This window comes from Bubalus bubalis, chromosome 3 (assembly GCF_019923935.1).
Source record: "Bubalus bubalis isolate 160015118507 breed Murrah chromosome 3, NDDB_SH_1, whole genome shotgun sequence".
Taxonomy (NCBI): domain Eukaryota; kingdom Metazoa; phylum Chordata; class Mammalia; order Artiodactyla; family Bovidae; genus Bubalus; species Bubalus bubalis.
This window is the reverse complement of record NC_059159.1, coordinates 7,277,991-7,293,030: the sequence shown is the minus strand read 5'-3', so window position 1 is coordinate 7,293,030 and position 15,040 is coordinate 7,277,991. Positions and strand designations below refer to the sequence as shown.

The 15,040-nt window shown below is 58.0% G+C and overlaps 2 protein-coding genes across 5 annotated transcripts in view; both read right to left on the bottom strand.

Moving 5' to 3' along the window:
• LLGL2 (LLGL scribble cell polarity complex component 2) overlaps positions 1-10,883 on the bottom strand; it is a 36,517-nt gene extending 25,634 nt beyond the window's left edge. For 2 of the 4 annotated variants that reach the window (XM_044938575.2, XM_044938577.2), the window contains exon 1: positions 10,732-10,883. The gene's annotated coding sequence lies outside the window, so the exon portion shown is untranslated. Of the gene's footprint in view, positions 1-1,385; positions 1,481-10,731 lie in introns of all 4 variants that reach the window. The other 2 variants (XM_044938576.2, XM_006045251.4) reach the window with 2 other exon arrangements.
• A 1,018-nt stretch (positions 10,884-11,901) lies between these two features.
• Positions 11,902-14,842, bottom strand: TSEN54 (tRNA splicing endonuclease subunit 54; the record flags this gene model as incomplete). Its single annotated transcript, XM_045164752.1, is given in 4 exon segments — positions 11,902-12,403; positions 12,889-13,005; positions 13,330-13,390; positions 14,199-14,842. Coding segments are annotated over 4 exon segments (973 nt in total), but the record flags the coding sequence as incomplete, so codon positions are not given.
• Between the last annotated feature and the right edge of the window lie 198 nt (positions 14,843-15,040).

The window sequence follows — 15,040 nt, the reverse complement described above, 5'->3', positions numbered from 1 at the left end:
CCAAACCGCCTGCCCACCACAGATCGCATTCCCCAGTCCAAGGGGAACTATTTCTGGCTCATCCTTGGGGAAGAGGGTGGGATCACATGGGCTCCCGCTTCCGGCTTCCAAGAGCACAACCTCCCACTGACCACAGGACGCCAGGGCCTGTCCTTGGAAACACAGGGACCAGGCCCACCCTGGAAACGGCTTCCCATCTGGGGGGAGCCAGAGAAGGCCCCACTCCTCCAAGGACCAGCAGGCAGTCGGGAAACTCCCAGGTGCCTGCTTGACCCGAGGCCCTGCAGCAGGTTTGCGGAACAAACATGGGAAAGTCCCGCAGGCTTCTGGGAGTGAGAACAGACCGGGTGCCGGGCTGCAGCAACCTCCTGGACAAACAGCTGAGCTGGTGGCCAGGCATTCCAGCTGTGGGGGAGGGTGCACCAGCTCATCAGCCGGTTGCCCCGGGTTCCTGGGGGTGGCACGCCCCCTCCCCCGGCCCTGGTCACTGAGTCAGAAGTCAGAGGAAGCCAGGAGGGTCGCCCCGGAGGAGAGGGGCCCGCAGACTCCAGGGTGAGGCTGCCTGGAGACTCTTGTAGGGGCTGGGGTCAAGTGGGCACAGGGCCGTCTGTACCGAGGACCCACACAGGTGCAAGGGTCACACTGCACAGCCCCGGGGAAGACGTGCGGGGGTGGGGTGGGGTGGGCAGCCCTACCTGGGAAGGGAGGACGGACGCTCCATCCACCCAGCTGCCCCTCGGGGCCCCAGCTGCCTTCTAGCACTGAAACACACTTTTGTGAGTTAGAACAAGGTGTACCCGAACCTCATCCTGGGTGTTCACCTTCCAGAAGACTCCTTGGAAGGTGAGTGGAATATCCCCACTTGGCAGACAAGGAAAGGAAGACCACAGAGGCTGGGCAACTCATCAAATTACTGGGAAGGGATGGACAGAATGCAGATTGCCCCCAGGAGTGGTGGATTCCCAACTCTTGGGGCTCTGGGAGGCAGCCAAGGAGGCATACGACAGGACAGAGGATGCCTGGTTACAGCCCTGGGATCAAAGGCACAGATGCACGTAGACACACTCCCACATGCCTTCAGCTCGGGGCCAACCAGGCAGCAGCGTGGCTGCTAGCACGCTGTGGCTGGGCCGGGCTGGGTGGCCTTGCCTGCCCCTGCCACTCACTCCACCGTGGGCTGGGACACCCGTGGCCTCGGGGGACAGAGTCAGGACCTCAGTAGGTACACACCGCATGTGCTCCTCACTCCAACCCACCCTTCAGAGGAGCTCCCAATACAGAAGCACCGCTCTAGACGAGGCCTAAAAAGAGCCTTCGCATCTCGAAGGAGGACAGCTCTGGGATGGGCTGGACTCAGCTCCAGGCAAAGCCTCGGCTCCACTCACCCCAGACAAGCAGGTTCTCTGCGGAGAAGCTTCAGGAACCTGGGCCTGCCTGGAGCTTCCGGGGGTGGAACAGATGCTATCGACTCAACCCAGTCCTGAGCGGGAGAAAAAGACGTCAGGGAAAAAGCCCAGGGCTGGGGACGCAGAGCTAGGGCTCAAAGCTGGGTGGCCCTCAGGCAGTTCCTGGAGGCCGAGAGCACTGGTCTTCTGTGAGCAGTGGGCGCAGTGCCAAACTCCAGGGCCTGGCACAGGGCAAAGCCCGTCCTAGGACTGCACATACAAGATCCTCTGACAGCCAGACGAGATCCTCTAGCTCGCCAAGCTTACACTCTGGCAGGGGGGTGCGGTGACTCACAGGTAGACGAAATCAGTCAGCGGGCTGGTTTCAGGTAGAGATCAGAGCCTCCAGGAAAATAGGGGAAGACGCTTCGATGGAGGGACCAGGGTGGTCAGCAGGACCCGGTCAACCTTCCCGGGTCTGGGTCTCTGTGTCTGCTGTTCCTTCTGCCTGGGACGCTTTTCCTCCAGATGCTCTAGCGTCTCCCACCCTCGCCTCCTCCCCTGTGGAGCTCGCTGAATGAATGAATGGAGGTGACAATATCTCCACCCCGTCCTGGATGGCAGGAAGCAGTCAGCCAAGGGAGGATTCGGGGCAGGGCGTGTCAGGCAGCCAGAACAAGCTTGCGTGTGCCTGGGGGGGCCGGGCGCAGGCAACAGGAGGGATGCCATGGGTCGGAAGGGGGTCCTGGTGGGCCACAGCAAAGAGCTTCGGTTTGTGCCCACTGGGAACTCCCTGACAGTCCTGGGCAGGGGCCTGACAGGGTCCGCCCTCTCCTCCCCCACTGTGTCCCCCTCTGCTTGGCTCTCTGACCATCTATCTGCTAGGCACCCCAACATGAGTCCCATTCACTCTGGTTTCCATGCTTTTGTCTTCACGATTCTCTCTGAAATAACCTTCTTGCCCCTCAGGCAGCATATTAAAAAAATCACCTTCCGTACAGCACAGGGAACTCTGCTCAATGTCATGGAGCAGCCTGGCTGGGAGAGGAGTTTTGGGGAAAATGGATACATGTATCTGTACAACTGAGTCCCTTCGCTGTTCACCTGAAACTATCACAATGTTGTTAATCAGCTATCCCCCAATATAAAAGAAAAACTTTTTTTTTTAATCACCTTCTGAAAGCATCTGTATTTGAACCCATCTTGACCATGCTCACTCACTGTGCTCCCTCAGCGCTGGACCGCACCTTAGGCTCAAATGATGTCTAAAACCACTGGGGACTCAGGCACCCATTGAGCTCCATGGATGCCCTCCCCCACCTTGTCATGCTGGTCATTAAGCTACTAGGAAAAATCAGAGGCCACCTAAGCGGCCAAAAGCAGGGGACAGGTGAGGGGTGCTCAGCCCCACGACGGGAGGCAGACGGTCACAAAAAGGGCAGGAGATGATGGCTGTGGAAACATGTGTCCAATGTATCCAGGAGTCGGGAAGAATCTATTGAAAATATTTACATAAGTTGACAACACACTGGAGGGGTTATAGGATTACCAGCAATGTTTTTCCTCCTTTCTGATTATCTGCCTCCCAGAAAGGGTGATAAGAAGATCACACGGAGTGGGGGCCCAGGCAGCGGTCAGGTGTGAGGACAATCCTGTGCTCACAGCAGACACTCAGTCCTGTTGGGGGACGATCGCCCCTGCCACCTCCCATCCCCCCGCCACTGTGGACCCCGAATTGAGAGCAGAGGCAGGGAGCAAACAGGTGGGTGGAACCAGCTGTGTGACCTCAGGCTTCAGTGGCCCAGGCCTGGGGTGAAAGGATGTTACTACTTTGCGGGCTGTGATCAAGGGTGGGGGCGGCCGTGAGCTTCAGCAGGAAGGCCTGGGAGGGGACTGGCGAGCTCTCAGGTGCTACATACATCAATGCCGCTTCTCCTGCGAGGGAGGTGGGAGAGGAAGTCGGGGCTACTCTAAGCTAAGGAGCCCCCTGCCACGTCTGATGCAAAGAAGAAAGTCACTCAGTCTGTCCGACTCTTTGCAACCCATGGATTGTAGCCTGTCAGGCTCCTCTGTCCATGGAACTCTCCAAGGAAGAATACTGGAGTAGGTTGCCATGCCCTTCTCCAGGGGATATTCCCAACCCAGGAATCGAACCCAGGTCTCCTGCATTGCAGGCAGATTCTTTACCAACTCACTGGGGATGGAAGAGCTCTGAGGGTCCTGGTTTCCTGCACTGGGGGAGCTACCTGGCTAGAGCATGATCCCTGGCGGGGGCGTGGTGGGGAGCAGCTTTTTGAGAAGAAACACCTTCTCCATCCCCTGAACTTTCTGAAGACTGCCCAATAGAACTTTCTGAAGGCTCTCAAGAGGAGCCTGGTGGGCTACAGTCCATGGGCGGCAAAGAGTCGGACACGACTGAGTGACTAACACCTTCTTCTTGGCATCAGACGTGGGGGGCGCCTTAGCATTTAGGGGCCTCGACTTCTTCTCCCACATCCCTCATGGTAGAAGCAGCTCTGATGTGTACGGCGCTCGGTCTCCAATCCTGCCCACCACACCCTCTGTCTGTCACCCGACCCACCTGTGGGCCACCCTCCCTGCTCTGCCCAGCTCTCTGGCCGCTCGAGGGTGGCCGCTCAGGGCTTAGGGCCTGCCGGACCACGAGGCTGCCAACCTGGGGCTCATTTGTACTCACTCTGCCCTGCAGGTCTGTGCCTCATGCCTGGAGCTGGCCTGACAGGCCCCCGCAGGCCACTGGCCTGGAAATCCCCTCCCTTTCACTGCCCCAATCGTCCAACACTACTTCTGGCTTAAAATTGGTCTCCCCTCAGCCTGATGCCCACCCTGGGAAAAAAAAAATAGGAGAGCTGCCTACTTGGCCAGATGTTTGTTGCTTAGTCGCTGAATGGCATCTCTTTTGCGACCCCAGGGACCGTGGCCCGCCAGTCTCCTCTGTCCAAGGAATTCTCCAGGCAAGAGCACTGGAGTGACTTACATTTCCTTTTCCGGGGGATCATCCCGATCCAGGGATCGAACATGCCTCTCCTGCATTGGCAGGTGTGTGTGTGTGTGTGTGTGTGTGTGTTTTTAACCACTAGCCACCTGGGAAGCCTGCCTACTTGGCCACAGGCTAGTAAAATCACACCTGGTCTTCCCTTCCCATCCTCTGCTCAGACCCCACATGGGTGGGGGACCCACACACACCTGCTGAAGGCAGAGAAGAAACACATGCATGGGGGTGGGCTTGTCTTGGCTCCCTGCCCGAAGCAGCAGTTCTGATTGTGTCACAGGGAGGAAGAAGGGGGTTGGTTCTCATAACAGACGGCTCGGCCCACGCTGGCATGGTTTGGGGCACCTGGGTTCATTTATCCCCAGGAAACAAAGGCTTGACCAAGCCGTGCCAGCCTGTCCTGGAGGTGTGTGATGGGCCAGCCCCCCCTAGAAGGTCCCTCCATGGCCTGGGCTGCTGGGAGAGCCTACATTTGGAAGCAGCACTCTGGACACCCGGGGCCCACGAGAAGGCTCCTGGAGCCCCAGGAGCATGTTTCCCCCGTTCACAATCGCTGGGAGCACGTCCGGCGTGGGGCACAGCCCCGGCTCAAGCCAGCTCCCCACAGCCTGCTGCTGCTGAAACCGCCCTCCCTTCCCCGATATCCTGTGTGAGGCCCGCGTGTGGCTTTGGCCTCCGTCTGCAGGGTGTGAACACGCCCCTGCACCTCCCACCCCGGGGGAATGGTAAGGCAGGGCTCTAAGCGCCCGGGGCAGCTGCTGACCCCTCCGGCATCTGCCCGTGCCAACTCAGATGCCCACGGCTGCTCTGCTGGCGCCTGAGTTGTCCTGGGAAACCCAATCCCCCAGAGGCACCAGGCAGCCCCTGGCCAGCAGCTTAGCAACCAAACCTTGGCTCAAAGGGCACCTCTGTGGAGGTGGGACTAAAACAGAGAGGAGGCGGCAACCACAGTACTGTCGTCGCTGCTGCTGTTAGGTAATAAAAGCGACGGAGGGAACTGTGGCCAGTTACTGCTTGAAGCACTCGACAAGCATCGTCTCATGTAATTCTCCCAACTACTTATGAAACTGCTAATTCTGAGCGCTAGCAAGCCTGAGAGGAGTCCAAGTCCCAACCTGAACTCCAACCAGACTGCACAGCGTCTGCTCAGTTCAAGCCTCACTCCCAGGACAATGGGGCTCCCCAAGAGCCCTCACCCTCCCTGGCTGGATCCAGGTCAGTCACATCCCAACGGAGCCACAGGCCAGTCCTCCAGCCCTGGGCGGGCCCTCCTGCTGGGTGCGGGGGTGGGAAGTCAGAATGCCTGCATCTCTCCACATCCCCATTCTGGGGGACTCAGTCCTCACCTGCAATCTAACCCCAGCCTCCCTCCAGGGAAGTGACAGACTGGGACTGGCCAAGCACGGGGAAAAGCAAAGCCATTCTGGGGAGAAGACAAACGACTTGCCTGGGGTGGAGGTGGGTAAGCTGCCTGGTTCATCCCATCAAGCTCCATAACATGACCTCCGACTTGTCTAAAACTTGAAAGGCCAACCCATGGAGCTTTCAGGATCTGTCAACCCCAGGACGGACATGCCTCACCTTCCATGGTCTTATCTCCAGTGCTTAGAGCCCTGAGACATGAAAGTGAAAGTGAAGTCGCTCAGTTGTGTCTGACTCTTTGCGACCCCGTGAACTGTAGCCTACCAGGCTCCTCCGTCCATGGGATTCTCCAGGCAAGAATACTGGAGTGGGGTGCCATTTCCTTCTCCAGGGGATCTTCCAAACCTAGGGATCAAACCCAGGTCTCCCACATTGCAGGCAGACGCTTTAACCTCTGAGCCACCAGGGAAGCCTCCCTGACACATGAGAGGCACCGAATTTTATTTAAAGAACTCCGTCACTTCCTGTAGGGCTTCCCCAGTAGCTCACCGGTCAAGAATCTACCTGCAACAAAGGAGATGCGGGTTCCATCCCTGGGTCAGGAAGATTCCCCTGGAGGAGCGCATGGCAACCCACTCCAGTATTCTTGCCTGGAGAATCCCCTTGGACAGAGGAGCCTGGCGGGCTACAGTCCATAGGGTCCCAAAGAGTCAGACATGACTGACTGAGCAAGGCAAGGCACCTTCTGTAAGCCTGTACTCATGTGTGACCTTTTTGATGAAGCCCATCCTGACCCCTTTTAAAGTTGCAACCTGCCTCCCTCCCAAGGGGTCTCAACCCCTCCTCCTCAGTTCTTCCTCTATAGCTCATATTGCCTTTTAGCAGATTATTTATTACCTACACTTATTCCTGGCCACTCAAGATTCCCATCCTTTAGAACAGGAGTCCTATGACAGCCGAGATCTTTGCTTGGTGCAAGGATTAGGCCTGGTGTCTAAACCACACCGCACATACAGAGACACTAACAAATACCTGTTGAATAAATGAACAGCTGGGACTGAATGGGGATCAAGTAGGCAAACATGTTCTCCAGGTAGGAGCCACTGATCCCAAAGAGCACTGGGCTGGGGCCCCAGGGGAACTTCCTGTTCTCGTCTCTGGCCAAGGCCAGGGCCATGTGCATACTACACCTGACATGGGGCTGGGGATACCCTTATGGACCCTGTCTTAGCCTGAAGTTTCAGAAGACCCGGCTCCTTGGCAAGGAGAGCCAACATTATTTACTAGAATCAAACAGTCCTGCGCCCAGATATCCCTCTCATCAAACCCTGGGAACACTGAGTCAGGTGTCTAGAGAAAAGTCTCCGGTCTCTGCTGGATTCCTGAAGGGTAGAGTCAGGTGCCTAGCTGCTTCCCTGTCCCCACGCCCAGAGGAGCCTCTCCTAGCTCAAGAATTCACTGTGGCTCCTGGGGAGGGGAAGGAATGGGGTGACTCCTCCGAGGACCAGTTTCCTCTGAGAGGCGGGGGGTGGTGGGGAGAGAAGGCCACCCCCAAGGGAGGTGGACAAAGGCCCACAGGGACAGCCCACAGGGAGGGGAGGCTCTCCCAGGGAACCCTGGGGAGCCGGGGCTGAAGAAGGGCAAACAGTGCTGGTGGCCCCATGGGGACCCCATCTTCTGTCCCACACCCCACTTCTCTCTGCAAAGGACTCCAGGGCCAGGAAAAACAACGTTGCCAGAGACCTGCCGAGCCTCGAGCCAGAAGGAGCCCTGATAGTGCTATCACCCGAGTGAGATAAGAAAGCCTCTCCGGGCTGAGTACTCAGGATAAGTGGGTCCAGGCGGCCAGTGCCGCTCAAAGCAGCCAACCCAGGGGCAGAGGCCATGGGCCTCCTGGGCCTTCGCTGGGCCCCTGATTCGTGTGTCTCAAAAGCTGCGGCTGACATGTCTGTGAGGACCCTTCTGCAGACGCCACATTGCCCCTGACTCCCGCCAGGGATGCTCAATGTCTCCAGTGGGGTAGACGGTGGGGTGCAGGCTGATGGCAGAGGATCCCACCCTTCCCAGCTCTGCACACCAGCTTCTCTATGGGAGGGAGGGTCCTGGGGCCAGGAAGTCCTGGCAGGAGACATCTCTTCCCTGAATGAGGTTGACAGAATGCACGACGGAGTTCAGAGAAAAATCACCTTAATGGCAACAGAGCAGCCCAGGAACACGCTTCCCCTACCCACTGACCCTGCCACCCACCCACCCACCCACCAGGCTGCAGAATGTGTAACAGTCAAGCCCTCCCCAGAGCACAGAGCAGAGGAGATTAGATTGTACACACACACACACACTCCCCCCAGGAAAGGCTGCCCCAGCTGGGGTCTGGCCATCAGGCCTCACTCCCGGCTTTTCTAAGCAACAGCAGAAATACCGAGAGCCACTGGAACCGAAGTGAAGTTAGGAGAGACCTCAGCTCTCCAAGAAGCAACAGCCTCATTCTCAAAGTTCTCATTCTCCAGAGGTTTTCAAAAATTGGGATTTCTGGACTGAGAAGCCAACTGCCCTCATGACCCGTCAGGGCTCAAAAGGCCCCGGCATCTGCCCTAAGGCTTGCTGCAAGTGATCTATGACTTTTATGCTTTGTGGGGAGGCTGAGCAGCCCACCCTCACCTGGCACCGGCCAGGACCAGGTGTCTATGATATTTTTCATCCTCTTGTCAACATCTGTAAAAACAAGGCTCACCGAGGTTTGGCATGGTTAAGTAACAGAGTCAAGGTCATGTAGTGAAAAATCAGCATGGCACAATTCAAAACTATACCTGAGTCTGGAAAGACACTAAAAACCTTACTGAGGGCTTCCTGGTTGTTCAGTGGTAAAGAATCCACCTGACGGAGACACAGGTTCAGTCCCTGGTCTGGGAAGATCCCACATGATGCATGGCAACTAAGCCCATCATTGAGCGTGTGCTCTTGACCTCAGGAGCTGCAATTACTGAGCCCACGTACTGCAACTATTGAAGCCCGTGCACCCTAGAGCCCGTGCTCCACAACAAAAAGTCACTGCAACAAGAAGTCTGCACACCACAGCTAGAGAGTAGCCTCCACTCGCCACGACTAGAGAAAAGCCCATGCAGCAGAGAAGACCTAGCACAACCAAAAAAAGAAAAAGCAAGCACTACACCTGAGGCAAGACTATGAAGCAAGAGGGAAGTTTTTCCCTCTTATTTTACTCTTTCTAAAATGCTTCATTTGCCCCAGGGAGCTCCTATTACCTTTTAAATTTTTGAACCTATTACAGGTTATCTGGGATTAAGACACTTTTTAAACGCTACTAAGAAGTTGCGTTTCCCTTGTGGCTCAGCGATAAAGAATCCACCAGCCAATGCAGAACACGGGTTCGATCCCAGGGTCTGGAAGATCCCCTGGAGAAGGAAATGGCAATGCACTCCTGTATTTTTGCCTGGGAAATCCCATGGTCAGAGGAGTCTGGCGGGTTACTGTCCATGGGGTGTGAAAAGAATCCAACAGGACTTAGCGACTCAACAATAACAAAGGACTAAGTTACTAAATGAATAAAACTATATTAATCTGCTGCTAAAGGGGATGCTTCTTTGACTCAGAGAAGGTTAGGGATGCAGGATGACCCAGACCTTTTAAACAACTGCCCAGGGGCTCCCACCGAGACTAGCCCCATCTAACTTTAGAGAACAGTAGCAGGCACTTGAAGCACCCAGAGTTTGGTTTGAGTCCTCACTGATGAAAGTGAGCACTGTGTGCAGATGGTTGAAGAAAACCAAATCTGAATGCCCTGTGCATAACATAAAGAAGCTGGCCCATCTCTTCCAGGACCATTCCCATGCTTCAGCTCACAAAACCCAGACAGTCTTCCTCAGAAGCCACTTCTGCCCTTGGCTCCCCGCTGAGCTGGGCCAGGGCTCTTCAGTACTGCTGCTCTGAGCCTCCCACCTGGGGTTTCCTGTCTCCATGACACACAACCCCTTCTTCTTCCCCTCTCTGCTCAGAATCCCCTCCCCAGATTGAAAAGACCCTGAGTTGTAAACTCCGGGAAGGGTGCCTAGAGCCTAGGTTAAGATGCCCTGCATCTGGCACAAGGATCCCCAAGGGAAGGGCGCTGATTCTACGCCCCGCCCACCTCACCCAAAGCTCACCTGTCTCAGGTGAGAGCCTCAGGGGGCCACTACCACAGCTCCTGGTAACCGTCAGTTCTCCCCGCAGCCCAAGCTCAGGGTGCCTGAGAACCGTCCAGCCCCGAGAAAACCAAGAGCAAACTACACTTTCTTTGACACAACAGAATTTCTCACTTCTCGCCAAGTCCCAGCGTCCCGCTGCGCAACCGCACCCCCGTGACTGTGGAAAAGAGGCTGGGTCTCCATCACGTCCCCCAAAGGGATCCAAAGCTGCCTGGGGCGGAGAAAGGCCCCAAGACCCAAGTACCTCCCGCGGGTTTCCTGCGTCCGGGGATTAGGAGGCACAAAGGGCCGGCAGGCAGAGGGCCCAGATGGCAGGGGCAGGGGCTAAGCCGCCGACGTAACGCGCTCCGGCCCCCGCGGGCGGAGAGAGGGCCGCCGGGGGCGCGCGTCGCCGGCCTCTCCGGCCAGGCGCCTTACACGTGGGGCCCGGGGTCCGGGGGCTCCGTCTCCGCCCGCGGTGACCCTCGCACTCTGCCGGGCCGAGCACCTGTTCCTCGGCTCTACCAAGCCAACACGATTGTGCAAGCCCGAAACCCAAGTTCTGCCTGTGATCGCCGGCGGATCGGGCACGGAAAAGTTCCCAGCCGCACTTTCTACAGGTGTCTGTCTCCCAGACGAGCGGGGCGACGGGATCCGGGGCAAGGCGAGCGGACCCGCGCGCAGCCCTCCCCGCCCGGGGAAGCCAGGGGTCCCGGCCCTCCCCTGCCTTCCCGCTCCGGCCGGCGGGCGCCCCGAGGGGGCGGCCTCAGCCAGGTGGGCCCCGGCCCGCGCTCACCTGGAACCCCAGGCCGGCCCCCGCCCGAGGCCTCCGAGTCCTCCTTTAGTCCCCGCCACCGGCTCCGCACGCTCCGCCGCCGGCCCGCAGGCTGCTGGGCGGTCGCCTCCTTCCTGCTCACCTCCGGCGCGGCGAGCAGGGGCGGGGCCGCCGCTATTTACATAAAGGGCGAGCCGGCCCTGAGCGCCGGGCCCCAGCGGCCCCGCCCCCCGAGCCTGGCCCCGCCTTCGGGAGTCCACGGCCGTGGAGGCGGGGGCGCCGCGCCGGCGCCCTCGGGGGGGCGGGGCCGCGCTCGGGCCAATCCGCGGCTCCGTCCCGCCCGGGGGCGGGGCCCCAGCCCGCGTGAATATGTACGAGGCACTGCCGGCCCGCCCCCAGCCTCACCTGCGCGCACCTTGGACCGCAGGACTCCCGCGCCGCGCCCAGTGTCCCGCCGCCTCCCGGAGGAGGAAATAGTTCCCGGAACACGCGCCTGCCCCGGGCTACCTCCCAGGCCCGGCTGCAGAGGGGAGCGGTCCCTCCCACGACCCGGCCCCGGGCTGCCCCGGAGGGAGGGGCAAAGCCCTGCCTGCTCTTCCTGAAAGCGCCCAACCCTATCAGGGAGGGGGGCCGGTGGACACAGGGCCAAGTTTCGGGACCGAGAGCTAGGTGCTTTGGGAACAGGGGCGTCGCCGAAGCACCTCCTCTCCGGGCGGGCCCCAAGCCTGAGCCCTCCTCCGAGTCGTCGACAGCGGCAGCAGCAGCAACCGGAGTTTTTAGCACAACGAGGGAGGGCAATTGGAACGACGAGAGGGGAGAAGAACGGGGGTGCGGAGGCCAGGCCCGAGGCCTGGGTCGTGGTTGGCACCCTCCGCCGCACAGTTTGAAACGACTAGCGTTCGAGCCACGCTGACGTGGCGCCTCTCCGCCGCCCCTCTACCCGGAGCCGGCTGCGTGGTGTAGTGCCAACCTCCCACCTCGGACTACCTTTCAGAAAGCCAAACTAACTAGAGGTCAGTGACTTCCCGGAGAAAGGCTTGGGGTCGCATTTCTGCCCTCCCACAGGCTGCTCCTAGCTCTTGCACCAGAGAAAGCAGCGCTGTGGGTGGGGAGGGCCTGGGGCCCAATTCCGAAGGATGGTGGGGTAGAGAGGACTCTTCTAGTAAATCCAGCTACAGCAGTAAAAGGATATATATATATATGTATTTTTTAATGGCTTTGGCTTTATCGCATGAAGCAGGCACACTCTCATTTAAAGGCACAGAGTCTTCTCTTCTGCCCCACCTCACTGGCCTCTTGGAATCTAGTCCTGAATTCCAAGGGGATTACTGCAAGGCAGCAGTCTCAGACCTGGGGCTTGGAAGTGCTGCAGCGGCCAGGTAGTGGGGCAAGGCTTTGCTCTCCTGTGGGCATCAGACACCCAAGGCCAAGGCCCAGACTAGCCTCTGAAGCTACAGGTCACAGTCTGGGTGTAGGAGGCAACTGCGATGGTCCCTGAGAGTGGACAGTCCAGGTCCCCCAGGGCAGACCCCAGCTGGGTGGTCAGTGTTCCAGATCCCTGGGCAGCGTGAAGTCCCTGAAGCTGTAGAAGGAGATGTCTCCATGATCCACCAGGGCAAAAATCAGAGGGACATCCCCACTCTGGTAGGACAACCGCTTGAGGGTGCGGAGGTCTGGGACCAGCTCATCAGATCTGCAAGAATCAAGGTTAGACTGAGACCTGGCCAGAGCCCACCCATAAGTTTGGGAAGCCAACCCTCCTAAACTCCCAGGGAAGGCCGATGTATGACAGGAGTTGGGGGGACGAGAAGTCTGGCCCCGGGCTCTCCTGTCTGCAAACCACATGGCTCTGATTTTCCAAGTTAACACCCAGGGCCCTGGTAGGGTAAGGAGACTGGGAATAGTGAGGGTCTTGCCTCTCTTTTAGCCCGGAAACCCCTTGTTCACATCCTTCTGCTGGCTGAGCCTGGAACTGAAATGGCCCAGGAGAGAAGCTACTCGAAAAGGACGGAGTGAGAACTGAGGATGAGGAAGCTTGGGTTCCCGTAGCACTAACTGGCTGTGTGACCTCTCTGGACCACTGGTTCTTCTCAGGGACTGACAGATTAGCGGGGGGCATGGAGGGGACGTCCACGTGGTTTACAAGAGGACTCGCAGCCACGCTCACTGGTCTCGTACCCGCTAATGCACAGCCGGACATAGGGCTTGCCAGGGTTATTCTTTCGGAAGGTGGCCACGGCGTCAGCCTGGTAGACATCAAAGCTGATCTCCAAGCCACCGGGCTTCTCCAGCAGCCTGAGGACAGAGTGAGAAACCTTAGGAGACAGGGGCACTCCTCTCCCACCTCTTCTTTCCATACCACCTTTTTCCTCCCTGTTTCAGGGAGCAGCCTCCTCCAGGGAGACTAAGGAGGGGCAGTGACCCTATCTCAGAACCGCTGGGATAAATCATCAATCTACTTGGCTCTTACTCCTGCGGACATACAGGAGTATTATTACCAGGGTAGGGGCCCCTGAAATGATCCCCCAGCTCGTGCCCAACCTCAGGAGTCAAATCCCAGCTGCCAACTCCTGCTGGCGCCCCAAGTACTATAGAGGTGGGCACTACCTGGAGACTCACCGGGCACCTCCATCAGCAAGGTGCGCTGTCTGCAGCACAGAGATCTGCTGAAGGACTGAGGCTACAAGGACGGTGAAAACAAGGCGCTCGTGAGGAGAGTCAACCATCCAGACCCCCTGACATCTCTGAATCTGCCATCTTGTTCGGGGTTGCCAGATTTAGCAGATTTTTTATTTTAAGTATAGGTATGTCTCATGCATGGAGAAGGAAATAGCAACCCACTCCAGTATTCTTGCCTGGAGAATTCCATGGACAGAGGAGTCTGGCGAGCTCCAGTCATGGGGTCACAAAGAGTTGGATACAACCGGGCGACTAACACACACGTCTCATGCAATATCTGAAACATACTTATACTTAAAAAAAAAAAAAAGTTATTTATCTGAAATTCAAATTTAACTGCTCTGGCAACCTCACTCTAGTTCCTTACAACACACCACATTCCCATAAGGATTGTAGTCCTGAATATATTAGCACTGTTCTTGTCTTATTCTCTACTCTTAACATGTAGGGTATATAGGAGATCTTCCTTTCATTTGGCCAACATATCGCCCCCTCGTTCCCCTCTAACAGAGGTGGGAGAGCAGAGGACCACAGCCATCCACATGCATCTCGTTTATGATTTTAAGGATGCGGTTGTAGTTTACATTCCTCCTCGCCTCTCCTCAGGCACCGACCAGGCTGTTTCTAAACCTTCCCAGGAGCCTCTTCGCTGCTTCCCGCAGTGGACAATCCCTGTGGGTTCCACTCCACCTACCACTCTCTCCTCCCCCATCTTCCTTAAGCCTCCATCAGCTGCAGTCAATGCACGCCGCTTTTAAAGGCGTGTGATCCCTCAGCTGCCCGTGGCCTAGGGCAGGGTGATGTGGTACCTGGGGAGTCGGCCTGACCGGGACTCAGCAAGGGGGTGACAGGCTGGTCCCACAGATGTGGGGGACGGCTCTGGGTCTTCTGCAGGTGCCGCCTCTGCAGCAGCTGCTTGTACTCCCACCAGCTGGAGCAGCGCTGCACCTGGGGGTCGGCGTTCACATCCTCGCGGAAGTGCTGGGCCTCTGCCTGCCGCTCCCGTTCCCGCCGAGAGAGCTTCTCCTTCCGCTGGTTGAGCCTCTGGCACCAGGACTCGGCGTCCGTCTCCCGTCCAGCCACGTTGGCCGGGAGCAGCTCAGGAGCGGGGGCGAGCAGGAGGGTATGGCGGCTGTCTGCAGCCATGTTGGGGAAGGAGATCTGCTCAAAGTTCCAGCGGGGCTTAGGAGCCCCCGTAACCCCGTCCTCTATTTTGCCATTCTCTGGGCTGCATTGCGCCCCCTCCCTGCCCAGACTAGGGCAGGGTTCCAGGGACCCCAGCAGCTGAAGGGGGCCCATGAGGCTCTTTATGGGGCTTGACTCCTGGGGTTTCTCCTCTGGGCGGCAACTGTTCTGGTTCTGGGGAGGTGGGCTGCAGGTTGCTGGGCTCTCGGGTGTCCCATCCATCCCCTGCAGGGGGTTCTGCAGGGCCTTGGGCTTCTTATTAATGGACCTGAGGGAGAGGAAACGCAGCCCATCTGCTCCTGACTGCTGAAGTGCATGTGACCTCCATAAGCCCTACTGCCTCCCTGAGCCCCTGCGGGAGCCGCCCCAACCCAACTTTTAAGCCCAGGCATTCTCCAAGGTCCCAAACACCAGTACTTCCACAAAACTCTCCCTGTGGGGTGGCCACGCGGGGAGCATTACTGAG